Source organism: Kryptolebias marmoratus, linkage group LG14 (assembly GCF_001649575.2).
Source record: "Kryptolebias marmoratus isolate JLee-2015 linkage group LG14, ASM164957v2, whole genome shotgun sequence".
Lineage (NCBI taxonomy): Eukaryota > Metazoa > Chordata > Actinopteri > Cyprinodontiformes > Rivulidae > Kryptolebias > Kryptolebias marmoratus.
Window position 1 is genome coordinate 19097577 of NC_051443.1, and position 24496 is coordinate 19122072.

At 39.2% G+C, this 24496-nt stretch overlaps 1 protein-coding gene across 1 annotated transcript in view; it reads right to left on the reverse strand.

Annotated features, from left to right (window-relative positions):
* Window positions 1–2551: 2551 nt before the first annotated feature.
* exd3 (exonuclease 3'-5' domain containing 3) overlaps window positions 2552–24496 on the reverse strand; it is a 44374-nt gene continuing 22429 nt past the window's right edge. Inside the window, exons 20-21 of the mRNA XM_017410771.3 lie at window positions 4400–4466; window positions 2552–4260 (exon numbers count right to left, since the gene is read on the reverse strand). Coding sequence (XP_017266260.1) covers window positions 3890–4260; window positions 4400–4466 — 438 coding nt within the window. The 3' untranslated portion in view covers window positions 2552–3889. The remainder of the gene's footprint in view (window positions 4261–4399; window positions 4467–24496) is intronic.

Consider the following 24496-nt stretch of genomic DNA (forward strand, 5'->3'; position numbering starts at 1 on the left):
AAAAAAAAGAGTTGGTGTAAAGTGCATGGCAGAAAGCCAAGATCTGCGTTTGTGTGTTTCAGGCTGAAAAATGACATAAATCTTTATCAGAACGCAGAGAACCTCGGTGTGGAGATCCAATAAAGATCTGGTTTGAGGATTTTGGAATCTGCCTTCAATGTTACCCCCCCCCCCACTCCCACTTTCTGCTGCCAATATCAGCCGTGTATTCAGTTTATCTACTTTTTTCCCCAATACAGAGCTGCACTCAGTGATCCCAGAAGGGAAAAAAAAGATAGAAAAATTAACATAATTTTCTTCTGGATCCTTGACCTCTGAAGCAGACAGAATATTTACTTTAATCTTTTAAATAAATAAAAATTCCAAACCCACTTTTAAAGACATCCAATCATACTGTTTAAATGTTAACATTTGTTTAAAACTTTAAGTTCCACTCGTTTATTTATTTGTTTGTTCTCTTCCCAAATTAACCCTCATTTTGCATTAATTATACAGTACACCAAACACACTTAAGGTGGTTACAGTGTCTCATTATTATCTATCAAACATGATGAATTACTTTGAAACAATTCACTGATTCTTTCAAGTTTTTCCTGGGTTTGAAAAGGTGCTGAGGAACTAACTTAATATAACGTTTCACTTCTGCGTTTTCTGGCTCGTTTCACCATCCTCACAGAAAGTTTCAGTCCATCTCTGGTTTGACTTACTTCACTGTTGGGAGGAGAGAAAAACTGAGTACGATTAGTCATTAAAGTAAAACAAATAACCTGAAACACAGCTGACATTTTAATTAGGAAGTTTGTTTCTCCAGACGGAAACCTTAAATACCTGAGATTTCAAAGAATGAGACAAATAAAAACTTTGTGTTTTTAAACGTGTTCAAGTTTTTTCACAGGAGTTATACAATATTATAGATGTAAAAAAAAAAAAAAAAAAACCTTATGATGAGCACGGTTTAGATATTTTGTTTGGATATTTTTTAGTTTCAGTGACTTTATGTTTAAATATTCTTTAATTGTTGATGGTTTGCCAGTTAAAAAAAGTGCAAATGAGAAAAATCATACAATGTTTGAAGTTTGATAAATAATAGTAATAACATTACTTTTTTAAACTGTTCGTAATTGATTGAACAGATATATATATTACATTTATTTAAAAAACTGAAGGAATCAACAGAAGTAAAATGACTTTAATTTAACTTTAATTTGTCAAATTTGAAATGTTTTAGTCAGTTTTATTCATCTATATGAGCTTTAAAGACAAATACAATCCTGTTATAAACACCTCAGACCTAAGAGTTTTTTTGTGTAAGAACAAAAAAAATGTATTTGTTTTTTAAAGTAATTTAAAACTGGTCCAGACTAAGGTCATTAAATGTTTTGATTGATAATGTGAACTTTATTTTTAAGATAATCATTAATAAATTGATCTGAGCCACGATTCGTTTCGTCACTTTTAAACTCACGTAACACAAGTTTCATGTTGAATCATACGTGAAACGAAAGAACAAATTTTCTTCTAAATGACTAACAACTTTAACGCTCCTAAAACAAGAAGGAATGTAAACGGATAGAGAGCTTGTGTGCAACTTCTACTCCCATAATTTGTCATAGTTAAAAAAAACAACACAAAAACGAACGGTTCAGTTTGGAGTGAACTGGCAGCTCGTTAAGTTACTGAGCCAAGAGGTTTAAATTACACCCATTAAACACATTTGCACCTTCAGTGTGTTTATTTATGATATATTATTCAAGTTTTAACTGTGCCTGACGCACAAAAAACAACTTTACTGCATAATTGCAATGATAATTGCTATAATCATCTTTACTACCTGTGTGAAACCAGCAGGGTGAAACTAACAAAAAAAGACATGTTTCTGCTGTTTTATACTAATTAATAGCAAAAATACTGTCTGCTGCTCATACTCTGTCTGTTAGTCATTGATTAATTAGTATTAAACCTACGTTTCAAAGTTGAATCAGTCACAGCATTAAGTCTGGGTCAAATAACACGAATCTCAGACTTTGTCCTGCAGCTGTTGTGCTTTAAACTCAGTAACTGAAAACTAATTTTTAGAGATTCACAGTACGAACCGCCTGAATTGTGGCTTTTTTGATGCGCAGAAGAAAGGGCCACATCTGGCTACAGTTAGAGATTCCTACATTTTACAAGGGCAGACTTCTGCTGTAGCCTCAACAAAATGATCTGGAAACACCAGAAAAGCCTTAATTGCTAAAATTTCATTGTTAGAGCTCTTTGAGCCCGGACCTCATCTGCAATCACAAACTTAGTGTGGGATTAGCGCGCAGAGGAGGAGGACGTTTGAGAAAATAGGAGCGGATTCTGTTGGAATGTGCTGGTTTGGGACCTGACTGGTCTTCCAGCCCGAGGACAGAAAACCATGGGTGCTAGTGTTACACCTGACAGACATCAGCTTAGATGATCTCATTCATCTGTCCACTCTCAGTCCTTCACCATCTGCTTGGTGACTTCATGAAACAGCGAAAAACAAAAGAATATCTGCTGAATAACACAAGTTAGCAATTCTCTCCGCTCAACAATGAAACAATCATCAGTTTATTGACACATTGGCTAAAAAAATTAAACTTAATAAAATGTACTGACAGGGTTCAAAAATATACAGTATCACAGGTAATTAAAAGTCACGGCCTTTAAATAAAAAAAAGACAATTTGTTACAAGGTGTGACCACGAAACAAACGTAACATCAATTCAACATTGTTTTGAACTTCTTATTACCAACGGAGTCACGTCATTGTGGCTCAGAAACAACATCCCAGTGTGCAATTCAGTGTGCAAAAAATTGGAACACCTGTGTGCTGCAGATCTCATCTCTGATTTGCAAGATAATTTAACCGACGTGCTCATGCATGTATAATTCATGCATCTGTGTGCACACAGATGGCATATTCGTGTCTCGCGCTTTCCAGTCCGTGTGCACAGGATTGCAAACAGTGTGCACAAAAAACTTCACAACAACACAAAGTGTGCTGGCGTAACTGCAGGACTATAACAGAACATCTGCAGGCCGTTGTGTTTAATTCAGGTAACCATTTAGTATCAGTTCAGACTAAGCTTTGCTGAAAAAAACAAAACAAATGTGTTAAAACAAAGAACAATGCAAGTCCCTTTTAAGTAAAATAGTTCTTTAAGAATTAGCAAAAAAATTTAAAAGATCTCAATTCAAACTGTTAGACATAAAAAAGTGATTTTTGGTTCATCACAAAAAATGCAAAGCTGAACAACAACAACAAAAAAAAAACAGGTGAGCAGCTCAGTGGCCTGTCGGTTTTGCACTGAAATTAAACAGATGTGACAAAGACTCAAAACAGCTGAAAGCCTGCATTCAATTTGGTCATTAAACACATCAGTGTTGCTCTTCTTGCAGGTAAACTTAGACTCAACACCTAAAGATAGATCTGATAACCTATATAAAACGGAAGGCCGGGGCTAATTCTTGGTTTCCATGTTTAGACTTCACGTGAAAAATGAATATGGTAAAAAAACCGAAAAGAAAGGGGTGGGTCTCTAGGAGACGTCTCTTCTCGGACATCAGAACTGGAGTTGTCACTTACAGATTTGATTCCGTACTCATGAGCAGATGGACGTGGACAGGTTTTTGTCCCAACAGGGATCTGTATGGACCCTTATACACTTGTGACCATATTTAATATTACAAGACATAAATACAGACACAGAAACAGATATTTGGCTCTTATTCCTTCTTAATTTGTCACTGCTAACCAAAAACAGTGAACAAACACCCTTCAATTCTTTTTTAATTTGACATGTGGTGAAAATTAAAGGCATTTTTCTGACTGTTGAAGCATTTTGTGGCGGTTCTGTAAACTTTAGTAGCTGCACATCAGTCAGTCGTTTTGTGGAAAGGGCTCAGCAGCTGAGATTTTATCCTCCTCTGTTATGTGTAAAACCTCCTGAAACAAGGAGAGGACGCGGTCGAAGTGCGAGCCTTCCCAGAACACCTTGCCACATCTGGTGCAGACATAGAACAGCGATATCCTCCGCAGCAGGGCGGGGGGCACGGCGTGCAGCTGGATGGGCGACCCCCCGGGAAAGGTCAGGGTGTCGCGGTCCAGTCCTGAAAGGGAGGCCCAGCGACACTGAGTGGCATACCTGGGGGGTTCAGGGGTCATGCCGGGGGTCAGGGTGTCATCGAGCTGCTGCTCTTCCTGTTGACAGAGTTTCTCAAGGGTGTGATCAGCCATGTCCGGCAAATACCCTGCGGATAAAAACACAAACATTAATACTTCATTCTTAAAGGAAATGTGTGATTAATTACTAATCTTAGATCAAAGCTTGCAGGCAAATTTAAAAAACAGCAGAGAAATTTCATGGAGAGGAAATAAAGGCTGACACACCTTTGTCTTTAAGGATCGTGACCATGTCTGCTCGAGGAACCGCCACGTACTGATCGCTGTTACAAGCCTGGGTAAACAGAAGGAAACTCTTCAGCAGAAAGGCTAAAACAAAGACCCAGGAGAAGTGTTAAAGGATAAATATTAGTGTTAAGAAAAAAGAAAATCATCAAATCCTCAAAAGACTGTTGACTTGTCCGGATTACAAGAAGTGAGACACCACAGATAAATGATTCTTTATCTCATTTTTAAAGTCAAAATAAGAAAATAACACTCAAAAATACAGCTAGGATTGACTTTTCTGAGGATGTGACACTGAATTTCCACATTCAAGCATAAAATAAAGTGGCAACAAAATCAAACTAGTTCCTTTTAATTTACCTTCACATTTATGCTCCTGTTTTGTAAAAAATTGACTTCTTTTATTATTCATATTAGTTCATTAAACTTTATTTATATCAAACTTTTCAATCGCAAAACTAACACAAAGTGCTTTACAGAGATATAAAAGTCATCAATGAAATCAAACAAAAGTTTATATTTAAAATGTAATAAATTAACAGTATAATAATGTAGTGGATACTTAGTTATGTAGTTAAGTATGACAACCATCCATGTTAGGTTCATTAAGTTAAAATAAAATTTTAAGCTATCAGTGTCAACAAAACTTAAACAAGGAAGCTTTAAATAAGTATTGGAAGTAAAAATATGTGTAATTTAGTCAAACTTGTGTCAGTGGCGTTTTTTTGAGCTACTTTGAGTTTATATTAAAAGCGAATCAGTCAGAAAATCGTTAAAGTCAACACGGGACAGACTGAAATAAAACCCCTAAAACTTTATGTGAGCTGGGAGGAATTTTCTGGGAAAATTTCTGTTTCCTAAACGAACGATGTCAGACTTGTGTTCAACCAATCAGAGTCCGTTCCCTCGTGTTGACCCATTCACAACTTCAGCAACGACATTTTTCCCAGGTTGCTGCTTTGGTGTGAAAGGGCATAAATGCTACTTAAAGATCCAATCTGGGTGCGAGCGTGTGTGTGTAAAAACAGCGTTTTACGCCTCAGTAACTTTCACACATCCTCGTTGTCCCGTCCTTCTCTGTGGTGAAGGTCTCTCTGGTGGGACATTAGTGACCTCTTGCCTGCCGGCCCCTAACGTGAACACACACTTGTCTGTAAGCCATCCTGACAGCACTTGAGTGCTAAAAGTCTTGTCAACACACCTGAGCTCCACCCAGTAAACAGCATTCCTCACGCGGGCTGTAAATCAAACCTCGCTTGCAAGAAAAGATCCTCAACTAGCTCACTTAAGCCTCGTCACTCTTTACCTGGGAAGAGGAGTCAGGAGCAAGTCAGGAGCCTACACCCAAGCCAACACAAAAGCAGGTCCTCTCCTGTGTGTGTACATGCAGAGTAATGTTTGCCTTTGCGGTAACTGAGGTCAGGACATGAGAAAGGCGCAGCAGACTGTGGAGGTGTGGGAATGGCAGAGGTGTCTTGTCTGTCTGAATGAAGCTCGTCTCTCCCTCGGTGCTTTCTGCAGCCTCGTCTTTGTAATCGGCCTTACATCAAACACACAACAACTCAACCAGACAAAACATTTTATAATTTCTCTTCACAGCAGTGAGGTAAAAAAATAAAAAATAAAAAATTGTGTGCATGTACATGGCTCGCGTGTTTGACTGTGGCTGCGGACAGAAAAACAGGTGAGCTATTTGCTCGGCTTGAAGTTTCCCAGATTTGAGCATGCCAGAACCTGCACTGAACTCACAGACAGGCAGACACACAAGCACGCATCACCGCAAACACGCAACCTGGATGAAAATCATTTTTCAAAACAGTAAAAATGTCACAAATATCCTGCAGAGAGCGCGTCAGCTCGCAGTTAAGGGAGTCTAATACACAAAAAATAACAAATTTATAGAAAGTATTTGAAAAAGATCTCCAGATAAAACATGTCTGTGAACAGTTGGTGCTTATTTATTCTACAGCACTACCTAAGTACAGGAAGTACAGGCATGAAGCCGCTACAGGGAGCAGAAGAAGCACAAAGCAACGCAGCTGCTCTGCATGAAGCTTCAGAAAACTGAACTGACAAGAGCTGCCAAACCATTTCTAACACACAGAGTCAAACTCTTCCACATCTGCACATACTTTGGACCAGAGCTGAGGTCAACATGTGGTCAGCTGACATTTCTAATACAAGTGATGCTCCCAGCGGCTGCACTCATGGTGTGTTACTGTTTTGAGCGCACGTCCTCCAGGTGCATGTTTCTTCTGACTGTTCAGGTAAATTTGGTTCTTTGGACCAGTCTGTGCAGATTTGCCAGACTCTTCTTTGACCATCTGCAGCCCAGGACTTTGGGACTGTGCAGATAACACGTTCTCAATATTAAATTTCCCAAAAAAACAATTTAACTTTATTTCTTTTAAATACACAATTGACTGGACAGTATTTCCACCTATTAGACCCATGAGGCAAACACTCGCAGATAGCCCTCAGTAACTGTGAGTTACAAGCCTTTATCATAATTATTTGTGTGAATGCTGATTCAGCTGTTTTCTTCTGTATGTTCTTTGGACTCCAACTGCTTCAGCATACCTTCAGCTGTTTCAGACAGTCATGAATCAAATCGTTCAGCTCGTTCAGATCATTACTGCTATGATTTTTGGTATTTGTAACTGATAAACATTTTGAATTGTATAACTTTATTTACAATTATCTTTTTCTGTCAGGAATGCACTGAGATCTCCTCAGATCCCTGAAAAACTCTGTGCTCTTTGAAATCTTATCAGCATACTTGCTTCATTTTTAGCTTTTATCTACTGCTTTGCTAATTTTAGCTTCTAGCTACAGTTCAGATGGTTTTAGTTTGTACAGATTTAGACTTTTAGTTACAGTTTTGCTAATTTTAGTTTTTTGCTATTGGTTTACACGTTTTAGCTTTGAGAAACTGGTCTAGCAATCTTATCTTTTAGCTACTGTTTTGCCAATTTTAGCCTTTACCTATTCTGCTGGTTTTAGCTTTTATCAAACTATTAACTATTTCAGCTTTGTAAAAGTTGGAGGCGGGCGTTAAACTGTTATTTTTTTCCCTGGGATCTTCCTGCTTTGTCACTGAATGCTTCTCGCAGTGACAACAAAGACTATCTGATGAGTGATACTGTGTTTCAAAGGACAGGAGGTGGTGGAAAAAGAGGAGAGAAAGGGGGTGGAGGTGGAGGAGAGGAGCAGGAAAGGGAGGGGGATGGGTGATTTTTCTTCCCCCCAACGTGCTCAAACACACACACACACACACATGCACGCACAAATTGCACTGAGTCAGTGCACTGTAGGCAGCTCCCATGGGAAAATCCAAGACCAGTCTCAAAAGGCAGCGCTTTTTTTGGGTCATGTGGTAAGACCAGCCAATTGAGTGCCAGTAAACTGATTCAAACTGCGGTAAGTCAGGTAAGGGGGCAGCGTGGGAACTGGAAAGAAGAGCGGGAGGGGAGCAAGAATGGCACCTTGACAGCCTGTGAAAATGCCTTAGTCTGTGTTCATGCAAATTTCAGGTTTAGGAAAAGGTTAAATAATCAGCTAAAGATGCTGTGGTTTGAAAGATAAACCTTTTTTTAACTACAATTCTACTTGAAGAAAGCACTTGCTACTGTTATTAAATCGTTTAGATTTACAAACCAAATTGAAACATATTTTATCAAGCAGCAAAAAGAACATCCTCACAGAGTGACAACATTTTTGGCATCTGCTAACTCTGCTGGACAGATTTACATCAACCTGCCATAACATTATGACTACCATAAGAAATCCTAAGTGGAAAACACTGATTGTCCTGGCACTATGATGCACGGCGGAAAAAAAGGCAAGCCAGCAGGTGCAATATGATGCTTTGTGCAATGTTATGGAGGGAAGCGTTGATTGCTGGCATCTATGTGGATGTTGTAGTTTGACACATTGTTGCTGATAGAGCAACCCTCTTCATAGAAATACAATTCTCTGACAGCAGCGGCTCCTTACGGCGGGATAATGAGCCCAGACAGACTGCAAAAGTGGTTCAAGAAAAGTTCAAGAAACCCATTGTCTGAGGTCCTCACATGCAATCTGATCAAACATTTTTGGAATATGGTGGAAAAACACACACACACACACACACACACACACAGGTTTGACATTACAACTTAAAGGGCCTAAAGGATCCTCAATCTGAAGACTCAATGCAACAAAGTTTCTACAGGTCAGAGGTGGTTATGTAAGAAAAAGGGAACTACTCTGCCAGCTCAAAGACAAATAAACTATGACCCTTATTTTAGCTTGGTACAACACAAACAAAAAGACAACAAAACCGGAACATTCCCACCTGGAAGAGGCCGTGTGAAAAAGGCTAGTGTAGGGGAAATGACATGTTGAAGCATTTTGTTCTGTACTTTGGTGGAAATGATGAGTAAGGATCAATCAGTTGGAAAAAGTATTCACATGCTCTGCTCTCCCACACAGTTCTAAGGTAATGCATTTGTGGGAAAAGAAGTGTGAGCTGCGTGCTGCTCATTCAAAATAAAGTTGAAACAAAATCAGTTAAAAAAAGATTCCAGTGCACCAGAAAAAAAAGGTAGACACATTAAACTGTAAAAAGTTCACCTCAAATATATATATATATATAAACAGACATAAATAAAAGCAATGTAAAAGGTCAAATCTCTAACTAGTTACCTTATTATTATTTATTAAAATGTGGCACATTCTTCAAACCAAGAGATTATTTGTCAGCTTGTGTAGGAACACGAAGGAGGCTGTGTCATTACTAAGTGAATGTACTTTCCCACAGCATCCTGAGGGTATCTGGCCAGCATCTCAGCCCGACAGTCTGAGGTAATTACCAGCTCTGTTAACTAACCACTAACACCTGACAGCAGCCTGAATTTGGACCGTAACAGAGCCTGTCTGGGCTTGACATCACACACACACACACACCTTCCTCTGGCACACCTCTACTCACGCACATACACACATCGATCAAGCATTTGAAAGATGAAAAACTCACATCCAGCTCTCACAAAACAGCACACCCATTGCTGACTCATGCTCTACCCACTCACTCCACCTGCATGTGCCGCAAATTAGAGAAGTTATGGTACGTCTTTCCGGCTTCTCTCAGGGGTAATGATCACAGAACAGAACACGACTGCCTGTTGTTCCTCGGAGCTTGCTCATACGTGCTCCGCATGACAAAATAAAAAGACACAGAGCTTATTTAATGAGCAAATTTTTAAGGCAGCTGAGACAAACATGTTGCATTTGCGTCACTTTAATATCTGCCTGAAGGCAGATGTTAAGTTTTTGCCCGTTTCTGTCAATCTGTCTGTCACCAAAACAAATTTTGTTAAAACTTTCAGGAAATAAACACCGGCTGTACCGCTACAACTGATGAACATTTGGAGCCAACCCAATTCAAGATGGCTACCACAGCCAACTGACCTTAGATAACGCAATAATAGCAATAATTGGGCAATTCACAACACATATTTCAAGTGCTGCTCACTGCACTAGATCTTTGCTTAAAGCTTCAGCATTTACTGTTGGATTCAACCATGTTTGTTAGCCCATTAACCCATTAACTACTGGATGGATTTTAATGATATTCAAAGAAACTAATTGCTGGATGTACATCTACAACTGATTAAACTTTAAAACCAACCCAATTTAGGATGGCCCCCACAGCTAATCAACATTGGCCAACTCAAAAATGGCTCAAAAATCCACTAAAATTCTGCTTCTACATGTAAGATGATTTTAGTCAAAATATGAAAAAGAAAACAGAAGCCTTTAGATTTTTATGTTTTAAAATATTCCTCAGGCTTTTATTAGTAATCTAAAGTAGATGCCATCCATCTGATCAATGGGATCAATGTGAAATGAGTTATTGGAGTTAAACTGCAGCCTGATTCACTTTTATATGTATTGTGAACAAAAACATTAGTTTTTACTATATGCTTATCTTCTGGGGACACTACACCTAACTTTTTACAGTACTGGGAGCACAAGTCACACAAACACTTCCTGTTGTACATTACAAGTGTGAAAGTGCAACAGTGAACATTGTCCTCCCCAGATTAGATCAGGGTTTGGGTGGGAGTTTAAATGTGAAACTTGCTTTGTGCTGAAAGAATTGTGACCACCTCTCCCACCATCTGTTTCTAAATTAAGCTTTTTCTCAGAGGCTATATTTGTTGCTTTGCTTTTTTAGCAATCTGGTAATTTCCCATCTTAATAATCAGCTATCTAACCAGGAGAAACATACTAATGTTTCAGTTTATTTACATGTAAATATTTACTAAGCAAAATACACTAAATAATATGTAGTGTGTGAATTAGTGTGTGAACTGAAATCAGTAAAAATGTATTTATCTTTTTAATATAATGTGTCGAACATCCACTTACAGTATTTGCTTTATTCCATAAAATGTTTAAAATAAGTATTAGTGTTTCTGAAGCTTTTTATTACTCATGCATTTTAATGGATTTATCCTTTTCAAAATAAAAGTTTCTGAATGTGTATTGATGTTGTGTATATATTTATATCATTAAGACCTTATTATATAATAATAAATATATCCTTTTGTTAGTTTATAAATCGAGGACATTTGATAATGTTGATATGTTGGATAATATTCAAACAAAATTTACTGAATATTTATTTATTTTTATCATGAATTTATTTACAGTCAGTGTATTGGTTGTTGTCACTAAAGACTGGGGCATCTTAATGCTTTCTCTAACAATATGCAGAGAAATATTCTGAATTCTCCTATTTTCTTAATTTTTCTAAAGTCAAGTTTGTTTTACCACAACTATTTGTCTTCCCCTCCACTTGGCCTCAACATATTTCTCCCTCTTTGTCTGCCCTCTCAGTCCATCCTCACCAGTGCTTACTAACAGGGGTAACGAGGAAGATAATGGTCTAGATCCTGGTAGATAACAGTCTGGCCATGACACAAATAGCACTATTGCTTTCCCTTGACTGGACACAGTCAGTTCATTCTGGTTTTTTTTTTACAACACAGCCCTCAACCTCAACCTCTAACGCTCCCTCGATCTCCAGTTGAACCTTTGTCTTCTCTCTTCTATGTCTTTCGTAAAGCTCAATCTACCCCCCTCTCAGTGTTTTCTTCAGTTTTCTTTCTCTGGTTGTCCCTCACCTCTAACCTCTTTCTTTCTTCCCTTCCCCAAAGTACTCCTTTTTTCTCTTCATGAGACGCCAGATAGCTGAGGCTGCTCTAAACCAAACAGCTCAGGAAACTCGGGCTGAAAAGGTCTGTTGACAATGCCGCTCACTGGGAAATAGTTTTCAAGTGGAGTGAAAGCAGCTCATTTTTAAAAAATGGATTAAACCATTAGCTGATCTCTACTGATATTTTGCTTTCAACACCTTACAGAAAGAATAAACACCAAACACCCAAAGACGAAGACAAAACATGTTGCAATCTGTGTATTATTCTACCATAAATACTTTATTTTGATTCATTACAGCTGAAAGCTGCCAAACTATAGTTGAAGCGAATTATCAAATAACAACTTAAATTAGGAAATTACCATTTAAAACCAAGAAAAATGTTTTAAATTTAAAAACAACACTTCTTCAAATTAACATATGTTCTAAAAGGTTATAAAGAAGAAAAACAGATATTTTAAAAATGTTACTCTTTTTTTTTAATGGGAAAATGTGATGACAAACATTATGCCAAGTGTTATACTTTTACATTTTAAACCGCTGTTTTTAATTGCTACACAATTACTAAAACATACACTGGGTTCTGTGGTGCTTTCAATCAGAAAATAAAGATAACTGATTTAAATATAGAGCAGCCGTGTGACAGTCAGCTGACGTTTCTCTTTCTGAAGCTGCACCAAATGATCTGTGCAATGGGACTTTCTGCTCATGCCTATACACACTAAATTTCTCACGCTTTCACTGCAGCCAATCAACCCATCATTACAACATCCACAGCTTTCATAGACATGCGCTAACACTTCTCAAACTGTCACTACACCCACACAACTGAAATTCCACCCACTGAACCTATCAACCTCAACCCGCGCTGTATACACATGCCTCGTCATGGGAGAGCCACCAGCAGATTCCTTTGCTCAACGTTTATCATTGCTGGTGCATATTTCACCATTCTAGCCCTCCTCTTCACCCCTTTTCCTTTTTTTTATCTCTTCCTGATGCGCAGGCATGCAGGGAATGTTATTGTAATGCAGAGTGATTCATCCAGGACTGTAAATATTGACAATGAGGGCTGCTGCGGCTGGTCTGCACTGTGAGAGAACAGAGGAGAAATGACTCTCTCACATGGCTTTTTGACAGAAAATGTGTCACTGTTCAAGAAAGGCACACGATCAAATCATGCCAGCAAAGTGAGAGAACTAAAATATTACAGAAACAATCTGCGGGTTGTAAATTTCGTTACCAAATGATGTAATTCACAGAACTGAAAGCAATAAGATAAAAGTTGAAGTGCTCAATTTTTTGTTCTTCACTGTTCCGTGGATTTGCATGGTGCTTTGAGATTCACGTTGCCTTCGTTTACTCATCACTACATTATCCTTAAAAGACAAAATACATAGGTGGCGTATGACGCGCATCAAATATTATGCCTGTTATTTTCAATTATGACCACTCACACAAAACACACAAAGCATAGTCATTTTTCTCAAGACTGTTTCATTTTCAAGTGTTGCTGCTCATGAATAAGACAGATTTTTATGTGTACTCACTCCCCACTCGGACATTTTGGGCTCCCAAAGCAGCTCTTCTTCTATGCTTTTTTGACAGTTTGTTTATTTGTAATGCCGATTCATATCAAACGTCTCAAATTTTGCCATTATAAAAGACAATGTCACATCAACATATTGCCTGGGAATCCGCTGAAAGCTAGTAGGGGCACTTTGTGCCAGAACACATACATGATGTTAGAAAAACAATGTCTCGAACAATACCAGATGTTTGTTCTCGACTAACAATCTGTCAACATTGGCTATACTCTTTGTTACTGACTAAGCTTTCAGCACCATCCAGCTGTTTTCACACAAACTCCAGACGCGTTTTTTTTTTAAACATTAGGAGACTGACTGTGTAGGACAGTCTAGAGATAAACCAATTAATTGGCCAAAGGATTTTAATGAACCAAAATTAGCCTCTTAAAAAAAGGCAGTCAGCCATGCTTGTGCATACCTAAACATTTATCAAATAGGAAAATGACGCAACAGCAACTTCTATAACCAGCTTACAGTAGCCCACAATTTAATTTTTTAAACCAAGAATGCTCTTCTTTTTATTATTTATAAGTGTACAAATCTTTCTAAGGATTGTTAAATATATGTTTAGTATAGTTAGGCAATTATTGTTATATTTTGGTAAATTAAAAATGCATATTGGCCAAAAACAAGATTTAGTGTTGTATACTGGTCATCGGCTGCCCTAATTTCAAAAGATTGGTATCGGCCATAAAAAAACTCCTTTGGGCGAGATCTAAATACAACACTCCCATGAGCTGCAATGCCTGCATACTCTTACATACTGTACATTAGTTTCAGCTCTGTGACTACCTCCTTTGCTGACTCAGAGGCGTAACCTTCCATGTCACTTCAGTTCTTTCATAGATCACACAAAAACGAGAAGAACGTGTCCCAGGACTGGCTTCAAAGCATTTTCTGAAATGGTGCTTAAAGTGCCTCATTTGATTAATTAAAACATCCCAATCTGACACCATTAAACCTCACATCACACAGAGAGGGACAACAATATCATGCTCCATCAGTATTTTGGTTTCAACATTTGTAATTGCACAGCATTGCCAGAAAACTTGCATTTTTGTTGCTTACAGCTGACAGCTGACTGTACTTGGATGTTAGACAATTGAAAGTCGATCACAATTAATCACTTTGGACACATGTGGGATGCATTTTAACGCAAGGTGTGATGTAAGCTTTTTGTTCTGAACTACACACCAGGACACATGCTGATACCAAATGTGACCAGACATTTACAGATTTAAGTCTCAGATTCATCACATGGCTATGACCTTATCATGATGCACACAACTCAAAGGAAAGAGGCTTTTGGGAGGTTAGACGGGGGCATATCAAAGAGAAAAAGGGCACAGGGTTAAGTGGTAATAATGATACAGGATAAGACATCAGTATGTGTGTGGCTGAGTGAATTTAAACTCACTTCAAAGCGTCTCTGGGAGCCTTGTTCATGTCAACAGGAGATGCAGGAGAGGCTCATGGCATTAGAAAAGCAGAGAGGTGGGGGGTCCAAAAGGAAGCAGTGCACGATAGTGAACAAAGGCATAAGAGAAAGACGGGACAGAGGGGTTAAGGAGGAGTGGGCTGGAGATGAGAGGTTTGGGTGTTTGGGTGCAGGGAGGGGGAAGGGAGTCAAAATGAAAAGGTTCATCTCTAATGTGAGTGTAATGTGGTAAAACCAAAATAAAGGACGATGAAGAGAATTTACATCAACCCTTCCTTCGCTTCCTCTTGTCCTCTCCTCTGTCCCCTGCCCTCCTTCCATTTCTGCACCCTTTCCGCGACCGGCCCCAGCAAATTCCCTTGGGCCAGGGGCAGTCCCCTTTCAGTCTCCAGTGACACAGTAATTAGAAGTGTGGGAACTGAATCCGTCCCTCTTTCTGAGCACCGCTCTCCCTCCCTCCCATGCTCGTTTGCACTCTCCTCTCGCTGGCCCTCGCCCCCTAACCAGCCTGCGGTTGCTACCCCTCCCCTCCACTTCCTTTGCCACCTCAATTTTAGCACCACACCTCAGTTCTTAATCTCAGGAAGTGGCATCTACCATCACAAAATAGTCTGACATGAAGATAAACAGATATTTATTAAGGAATGTTATCAATAGCAAAGCATCTTCAGGTCTGAATCTTCAACATCTAATAATAATTTCCACTTATGCATACAATAAATCATTTTACTGTTCAGGGTATTAAATTCCCATATGACCAAATTCTATTAAAAAAAATCTAACAAAAGCCCATATTAGCTAAATCCTCACTGACCACCTGTGATGCTGATGGGAGCTAGGCATCACACACACTCACACACATACACTCACTCAACCCCATACCCTTTATCCATCCCCCCCACCCTACCCAGCATCACCCCCGCCCTCCTCTACAGTCACATAGCCCCCTATCTCTTCGAACAGAGCAACGCTGTCTCTCCCGCTCTGTCAAGCCCACCACCGCCACCCCAACCCCCATTCGCTATCTCCGTGGCGATAACCATGGGAACAGCAGCACTGTGGGAACAGGCCACCAGTTGACCAAAATAGACAGCAGGAAAATGGAGGGAAAGAAAGAAAGAAAGGGCTCCCTGCGTCCAAGGAGGCCTGTGAGAGTGTATTTGTGTGCGAGTGTGTGCGTAGGAGGTCCATGGGATCACTGAGACAGACAGGTACTCAGGCACTCTGCTCACCTCCAGTTTCCACCAGCAATAAAGGAGGATGCTGGATGGCTTGAACTGTGACATTAAGTAATTAACAGATATGCAACATTGATTATAGCTGGTGGGACATGCTCGTAGTTTGTCTTCTCACACACATACTGGCACTTTAAAAAGTCCCACAGTTACTAGATAGCACTGTCCCGTGCTAAAGGGCTACACCCCAACCACAAACACCCACATCCAAACACCGTAGTAGTATTGCACCATCACACACCCATAACCTCTAAAAAGATTCAGTTCCATATATGCATGAGACTGCCAAAACGATCAGCATTCAAAATTAAACGAAACTGATGAACACATCCTTTCAAATGCTAAACAGATATAAAAGATGAAAGAAAAACAAATGAAGCACAAAAATTAATCTCAACAAGCAATGTAAGACATCATGAATTACAAACTTTCTTTTTCTTCTGTTAATCAATGGAAGTGTGTCCTTGGGTGGTGCACTGTCATCACCCCGAATACATTAGTGTGTTTGAGAGCAAAAAGTGCTTCAAATATAGAGTGCAAATATATACTGCAAAGCAATTCACAACTGTTTTTAATGCATGAATAAGAAACAAACTGTAAAAATGCTCCAAAGGACCAAGATAAGATTAAGATTAAGACACTATAAGTATTTTCTATTTACCATTTTACTTTTTATGTTATTGGTTGAGTTAAATCCAGCCGTAACTTGCAAAATTTAAATAGGTACATGTAGAAATAATAGTTGCCTCTAATAGTTGTTATAGTCAATGACATTGGTTAAAACTAATTGTTGACATCAATATTTTTAGTTTAGGTTATAGTTTCTAGAACTTTTAAGTGGGATATCAAGTCTGTGTCTGCTTTATTGTCAAACAAGTGTGGTTATTGGAGTTTTCGAAAGCCGGAGGCATATATACGGGAGTCATTTAAGCTAGCTGACAATAAAAGTATGCTTTGTACAGTTTGCAAGGTTTCTTAGACTTATAGTAGTAGCACAAGTGCGATGAATGTGGGGGAAGATTAGCTAGTAAAAAAACAAACAAACAAAAACCACCATAAGATTTTTTTAATGAAGTTAGGTTGTCTGCTATATTTTTTGGTGAATAAATGTTTGAGAAAACCTTTAAACTAAAATCTAGGCCCATGTTCAATAACACTGAACTGGTGTATCAAGCTGTTTTAAGCAATGGTATTTGAAGTAAAATGCTAAAAGAAAAAAAAATCTGTCTCACTTTTTATCAGTTAATATCTTTCCACAAACTTGTGCAACACTAAGCACGTCAGGGGAAAGCTGGGTTGCTCAAAGACATAAAATATGTGGCTGTACAGCCCTTTCAGATTGACTGCTCTACTTTCTAAGCTACTTCCACCTCATTTATCAAGACTGCTCATACAGTGACAATCTCTGTCATCTCCAGAGAGTATACACATAAATGCACGCATGCAAGCCCATCACAGTGCATGACTTCAGCTGTAACTCTGAGATGGAGTTCCGATGAGAAAGATTAGACACTGCCCTTCAAGAGGTGGAGGAGGAAATGGGGAAAGACGCAAATGGCGCATCATCACTGTTTTTTTGTTGTGTGTATTTTTATATATTTATCTATATACTGCAGGTCAGATTTTCCATTCCATTTTTATTCTGCATGTAAGTCAGTAGACTTTAAGTCTAAGACGTCCAAGTTTTGGTTTTGGCTTCTATTTTATCTGTCTGTCTCTCTACGACAAACACAGTTTCTTATCTTTAATTTATTTATCTCTTATCAAGATTTATTTTTAATCAGTCCAAATAACTCATTAATTCTACTTTTATCTCTCTTCTTATGTTTTTCATTTTATAAACCCCTTATTTGCTATATCTTTGTCAAATCTTTTTGATCTTTCCTCTTCTGACTTTTATCAACCCATCAAATTTAACTCTAACCATCCCCAGTCAGCCCCCCCCCGTTCCTTTTTTCAGGCTTTTCCCAGGCCAAGCTTCCTGACCTCTCCAGCCTTCTACCTCTTTGCTCTCAGGGGTGAGGGGCTGTGTGCCTCTGACCGTTCCCATCCTGCTACGACTTTCATTTCAATCTGACTTTGTGAGCAACAGAGGACAAAATTGAGAAGAAAAAAGACAAATGCGTGTGTGAGTGCTCACTCAAGGCTGGAGCTCCTGAAGCAAACAAACTTCAAACCTCATGCATGATAGCATCACAAACTGTGAGCTTTGGGAAGGACATAGTTTGGGGTTTTAAAGCTGAGCTGGGTTCACATTCCAAAGACCTTTGCTACACATGCACGAACGGATCAGACATTTAAACAATGTACTTAGAGTTCAAATACAGTTGAAACCAGCAGCTTACATACACTGAGAAACATCGATATGTGTATTTTTATACACTGTCAGACATTAAATCAGACTAAACCTTTTCTGTTTAAGGTCAGTTAGGATCTCCAAAGTTATTTCTATTTGCTAATTGCCCAAATAATGAGAGATAATTTGTTCACATACACTAAGATTACTATGCTTTTAAACAATTTGACAAAACCCAGACGATGTTGTCATGGCTTTGAAAGTGTTTGATAGGTTAGCCGACAACACTTGAGTTAATTGGAGACACACCTGTGGATGCATTTTAAGGCACACCTCAAACACACTGCTTCTTTGTTTGACATCATTTGAAAATAAGAAAGAAAGCAGCCAAGAGATCAGGAAGAGCGCTGTCGACTTCAACAACTCTGGTTCATCCTTGGGTACAAATACTGGATGGCTGAAGGTGCCACGTTCATTTGTTCAAACAAATATATGCAAGTATAAACACCATGGGAATGTCCTGCCATCATACAGCTCAAGGAGAGAGATTCTGTGTTCCTGAGACGATTGTGTGTTGATGTGTGTATCAACTCCAAAAAAAAGCAAAAGGCCTTGTGAAGATGCTGCTGAAGCTGGTAAGAGTCCACAGAGAAATGAGTCCTGTACGGATATGAGCTGAAAGGCCACTCAGTGAGGAAGAAGCCATTAGTCCGAAAGCAAGGTAAAAAAAAAAACCAAACAGATTGCAGTTTACAAATTCACACGGGGACAAAGACGTTATTTTTGAGAGACATGTCCTGTGGTCTGATGAAACTAAAATTGAACTGTTTGGCCATAATGACCGTTGTTACATTTTTAGAAAAAAGGAGGAAGCTTTCAAGCCTGAGAACACGGTTCCAACTGAAGTACATCATGATGTGGGGGTGTTTTGCTGCAGGAGGGGCTGGCGCGCTTCACAAAATAGATGGTATCACGAGGAAAGAACATTATGTAGAAATATTAGGGCAATATCTCAAGCCATCAGCCAGGAAGTTAAAGCTAGAGCACAAATGGGTCTTCCGAATAAATAATTATGCCAAATTAGTTACAAAGTGGCTTAAGGACAACAAAGTCAGGGTTTCAAAGTGGCCATCACAAAGTCCTGATCTTAATCCCATAGAAAATTTGTGGGCAGAGATGAAAAGGCGGTCTATGAACCTGACTCAGTTACACCATTTCTGTCAAGAGGAATGGGACAAAATGCCAGCAAACTATAAATCTTGTGGAAGGATACCCAAAACATTTGACTAAAGTCATGCAGTTTAAAGGGAATGCTACCAAATACTAAGAAAATGTATGCAAGCTTGTGACTTTGAAGACAGTATTAAAAAATTTGCTCTCTCAATATTCAGGGATTTAACAAATGGAAAAAAAATATTGGAAATCCTAACTGCCCTAAAACAGAAAAAGGTTTACTGTGATTTAATGTCAGACAGTGAGGGAAAATGGTTATTTGTCTTTTTATACAGAGTTTGTAAGCATCTGGTTTTATCTGGTACTTACACTCAAAACTGGGAAAACAGACATTCTGAATGGTGACACATTTTTACTCATGGGAGACAAGTGAGAGCAAAAAGGCAATAGATCATGGAAGCATCAGCTCTGAAGCACAAAACACACACACACAGAATAATGCGGTTCGGCTCACAGGCCACAAACTCTGAGGGGGGGTTACCATCTATTATCTCTGTCTCCATGAGGTTTAAATTCAATTGTTGACATAACTCATTCCCAGAAACAATATGCATTCTAAGGTTTGCTCTTAAACACAGCCTGTACTTGTGTAAGGTACTGCAAATTCTCTCTCTCTCTCTCTCTCTCTCTCTCTCTCTCTCTCTCTCTCTCTCTTTTTATCTGTGTGTGTGTGTGTGTTTGTCAGCAATTTCCATTTGTGCGTGTTCTTTCTGTCAGTCACATGAAAGTGTGAATTTGTTCTTGAATAATAACTAGCTTCTGTGGACCAAAAACTACATTTCTTTGATATGAAAGAAGGACACAGACCTGTTACAAAAGGGTTCCCACATTTTTTATAACTCTAGCAGAATGAAGTTAGAGATCTTTATTGCCTCAACAGTCCCCAAAACTGTAAACATGAGAAAGGAAGACACATACAACCACAGAATTTCAGTACCCTTACTGGTGTGTGACTATAAGCACAAAACAGACCACACACATTCATCATGAGAGGAGACAGCAATCATCAGCTGAACTGTAACTGAAATTATGCAGTTAGTAACCTAACATTAGGAAAACATAGCAGGGTAGGATAAGATAATTTGCCTCCCAGAGTTTCTTAACGCCATAGGGGATGTTGTTACTGTAAGCACAGTTGAAGACAAGGTGTCTAAGCTCTTTCACTAAAATGATGTGGTAATAAAAAGTCTAATACAAAACCAAACCGTGTGTACATGGGGCACATTTTCTGCAGGATAATGATACAGTTTTTGTAGTCATTAATTAAGCTTCCATCCCTAAAATACTTCAAAATTAGTTGTCTTTACAAAAACTGGTTTAATCCACACATTCTTGATAATTCAGTCTCTTGGATGTCAACGAAATCAGCTCAGAATAAAAACAAGCTTAAAAATGAGCAAGACATGTTGAAGCCAGCATGTAGAGCTGTCAGCACAACACGATTGCATGTTGAGGAGTTACCCGAGCAGCTAAAGTGGGTCCATGTGCCACAGACTTGTGATAATAACAACCCTAAACCTTCCAGGCATTTCTCACTGGCAGGTATTAGCACGGCTGACAAGAGTTCTTTATCATCCTGGGTGAGTGCAGAGCACGCAGAATGAGCTCGGATGGTTTGCTATGTCATAGTGCGAGCAGAGTGTGGGAGAATGATCTACGATTCACTAAGCTGAAAAGACTAAAGATCGCATTTCACTATCGCAGGGGAAACCCTTAAACCATGACCACAGACAAAGGGAATCATAGCAGCAGTTTCTGGGAGAGGAAAACATGATAGTGAGCTCCAGTTCTCACAATATATCTCGAGTGTTACTTTTGTGATCTCAATTTCATTAGACAAGTGACAATTTGTAGTCTTTACAGACTTTTTGGGGGATCATTAAGTGGGTGCATAAATTTGGGTTACATTTAAAATTCTTAGATCAAGAAACTGACACGCTTCATCTACTTTTATTTACTCAACATCTCTACTGGCCTTAAATACATTGTTTAAATCCTTTGAAGAGGGGTTCTATGGAAAGGTTTCAAACAATACAGCTCTTTGAAAAGTCAATTTGGAGAAACAGTGTTTAATTCTGACTGGTCTGACAAGCTAATGGCTAGTCCGTGTGGGGCTAAGACCAAAGTGATTTGCTCTCAAAACTTTCATAACGGTTCATCCACATTTAATGTTCACAGCCTTTCAACAGAACCCCACTTCAAAAGGTCTAAACTATCAACTTAAGTATGTTTAAACCCACACATTAATTATGACAGAACATAGAGAAGCATAATGGAAATATAATGGTGTAAGAGCGTTTCTCTGTGTGGTATTGTGGTCATTAGCTGACCCAAGGTTTGTTATTATACTGCAAAGAATTTAGCCTCCTTTAGGGGACGATTTGGAAGCATAGGGCAATCACTCACAGCAGCAGTCTGGCTGCGCAGCTACCATGCTCGGCAAAACATGAGAAACTTCCTTTTTCTCTGGTATGTTTGAGAGGAAGGCATCAGTAAGTGGTTCCCTCTCCCTGAGAGGCAGGGGAAAGTAGACCCTCTCGAGTGCCTCTTGGCTTCCCCACCTCCCCCATGAGCCAATATCGCCGTCCGACAGAGACACACACACACACACACACACAGAGTGTGGTTTCTCCTCTGGAGGGGAACATAAACAGGGCTCTCTGTCTGCAAGTGGAGAGCTAGTTCTCATGACATCACCACCCAGCAGGAATGCTGCGCTCTGCCACGTCAAAGCCCCTCCACCGGCCAGCAGCTCGAACACAGACACACACACACACATATACAAAACAACATATGTTAACTTGATTTATGCACGTCTACACTGTCACAACAAAATCTACCACATAAACAACATGAACCTAAATGCCTTTTCAGCTATTGTCATTGTTCAAGTATTTTCTAACAAAAAGGTTTTCATTTCTCACAGCTCAGATTTTTTGCGTCCTCTGCATCTCCTTCGCCAACCTTATCACTTGGTTTTGCTCGTTCTTCCTTCACCCTTGCATATCTGTGCAGTTCACAGTGTCAGACCACACACAAACCACCAAAACACAGATAATCTATGAGAGAGAAAGACCAAAGTTGAAGAGTTTGAAGAGAAAAAGAATAAAGCTTTATCTCCGATGAGAAACTTTTTGTGCATTTCTGTGTTTGGGTGGTGGCGGCGGCAGTAGTGGTGGTGTGTATGGGAAATTACGCACTACTTCATTGTACTGGTGTTTAGAGGAAAAGCCCTATTGAAGCTCTCTCCTTCCTTTTCACCTCTCTTCCTCTCCAACTACATCCCTCCATCACTTCCTGCTCCATCCTTCTCTTTGCTGTACATCTCCCAGAGCTATTTTTTACTTCGTGTCCCACCTTTTTCCTTTCCTCTCTCCATCTCAGTCCGTTTTCTTGCAATTTCTCTCCATCGCTCCGTTTTACCCTCTCTGTTTCTTGGAGGCGTTGGGGGGGGTGGGGGGGGGAGCAGGGGCAGGAAGCAGCTTGGCTCTCGGACAATGGAACACATCAAAATCAAAAAGCAGCACCAGCCTCACCAACTTCACACACACATACACACAAACACAGCAAGACAAACAGGACATTCCAGCTGCCGGCTGCACCGGATTCCTCGCCTTGGCTAATCTGAAACGGAGAGTGAGACTGGGAGTGGAGCAGAGCTGGGAGGCCGGGTGAGAACTCTGGGTGAGGAAGCCCAGGATAGATGAAAAGTGAGAGGAACAAATAGAGGATGAGGAGAAGAAACTGATACCAAGAGTGAGGAACAAATATTGTAGAGCATAAAATGGTTCTAAAAAAAACGAGCAGGAGTTAAGTGAAAGTTGCATGCATGTACAGTTCTGTGCAAAAGTCTTGAGCTGGCCCACTTTTATTTATATTTTGCTTTCAAGCAGCCAGAGTTTCCTGAGATCTTTTAAAGTGGTTTTGAATAATACTTTTCCAGGCTTTTTTATTTAAACTCCTGTTAACCTGTTTTAAGTCCAGTCTTTTATATCTGACCACTTTTTTTGTTTTTGTTGAGCCACTTAAACTTGACATAGGAATCAGTCAAGCATAAAAAAGCACCAATCATCCGCTAGTTGATCCCTTTAGTTTATGCCAAGTTGTCAGCACTTTTGCCAAGAGATTATGTGAGAAGACAATTTATAAAAAAAAAAAAGAAGTATATTTAGCACTAAGGGAATTACAGGCCAGAAGAAGATTGTGGATCCAAACTGATAAGGAGACAGAATAGGGTCCATTGAGTCACAAATAAGGTTTTTCCTCTGCAGCGGTTCCAGTGGCTGACCTGTGCTAGAGACAGTTCTTAATTAGTTCTATAAAATAAATAAATAAATAAATTTAGGAGCTGGTTTGTTTAACCACAACCAGAGAGCCAACACGGAGCTACATCATTATGTCGCATAATAAGCCTGTTATTTTCTGTATTCTGCCTTTCTGTGAAGAATCGCAGTTCAGAGACAAAATTTATCTACACAGAGCCTAATGTTCGTCTCTGTGTCACTGCAAACACATGTCTCCTTACCACCAGTCTAATTTAGAAATGCTGTTTTAGTCTGCAGTTAGTGTTTGTGAAAGCTTTTGGCGACTGGAATTTCCAACTTCTGATCAGTATTTATAAACAGCATTGCAGAGTGGAGTTTTACACAACATTTTAAGCATGATTTTTTAACTCTAATTGATAATCTGAAAATACTTAACAGTGTTTATACATTCAGCTGAAAAGTACAATACTGAATGCTTCTCTATGCAGTGTATTGGTCAGCATTTACAACAATAACGATAATAAAAACAAAACAGAAGATAGATGAGACACAATGAGCTCATACCATTACAGTGTTATTTTCCTTCTTATGGAAGTTTAAACTCAGTATTTTTATTGTTCTATCTTGAATTAAGCCAGTGATCTCCAGTTGTGGTCCTGGAGGGCCACAATCCTGCATGTTTTAGATGTTTCGCTGCTCTTCAGCAGGTCTTCGAGTCCTGCAGAAGCCTGTTAATCACTCAGTTATTTAATATCAGGTGTGCCAAAGCAAAGAAACACCTAAAACCTGCAGGATCGTGGCCCTGCAGGACCAGGATTG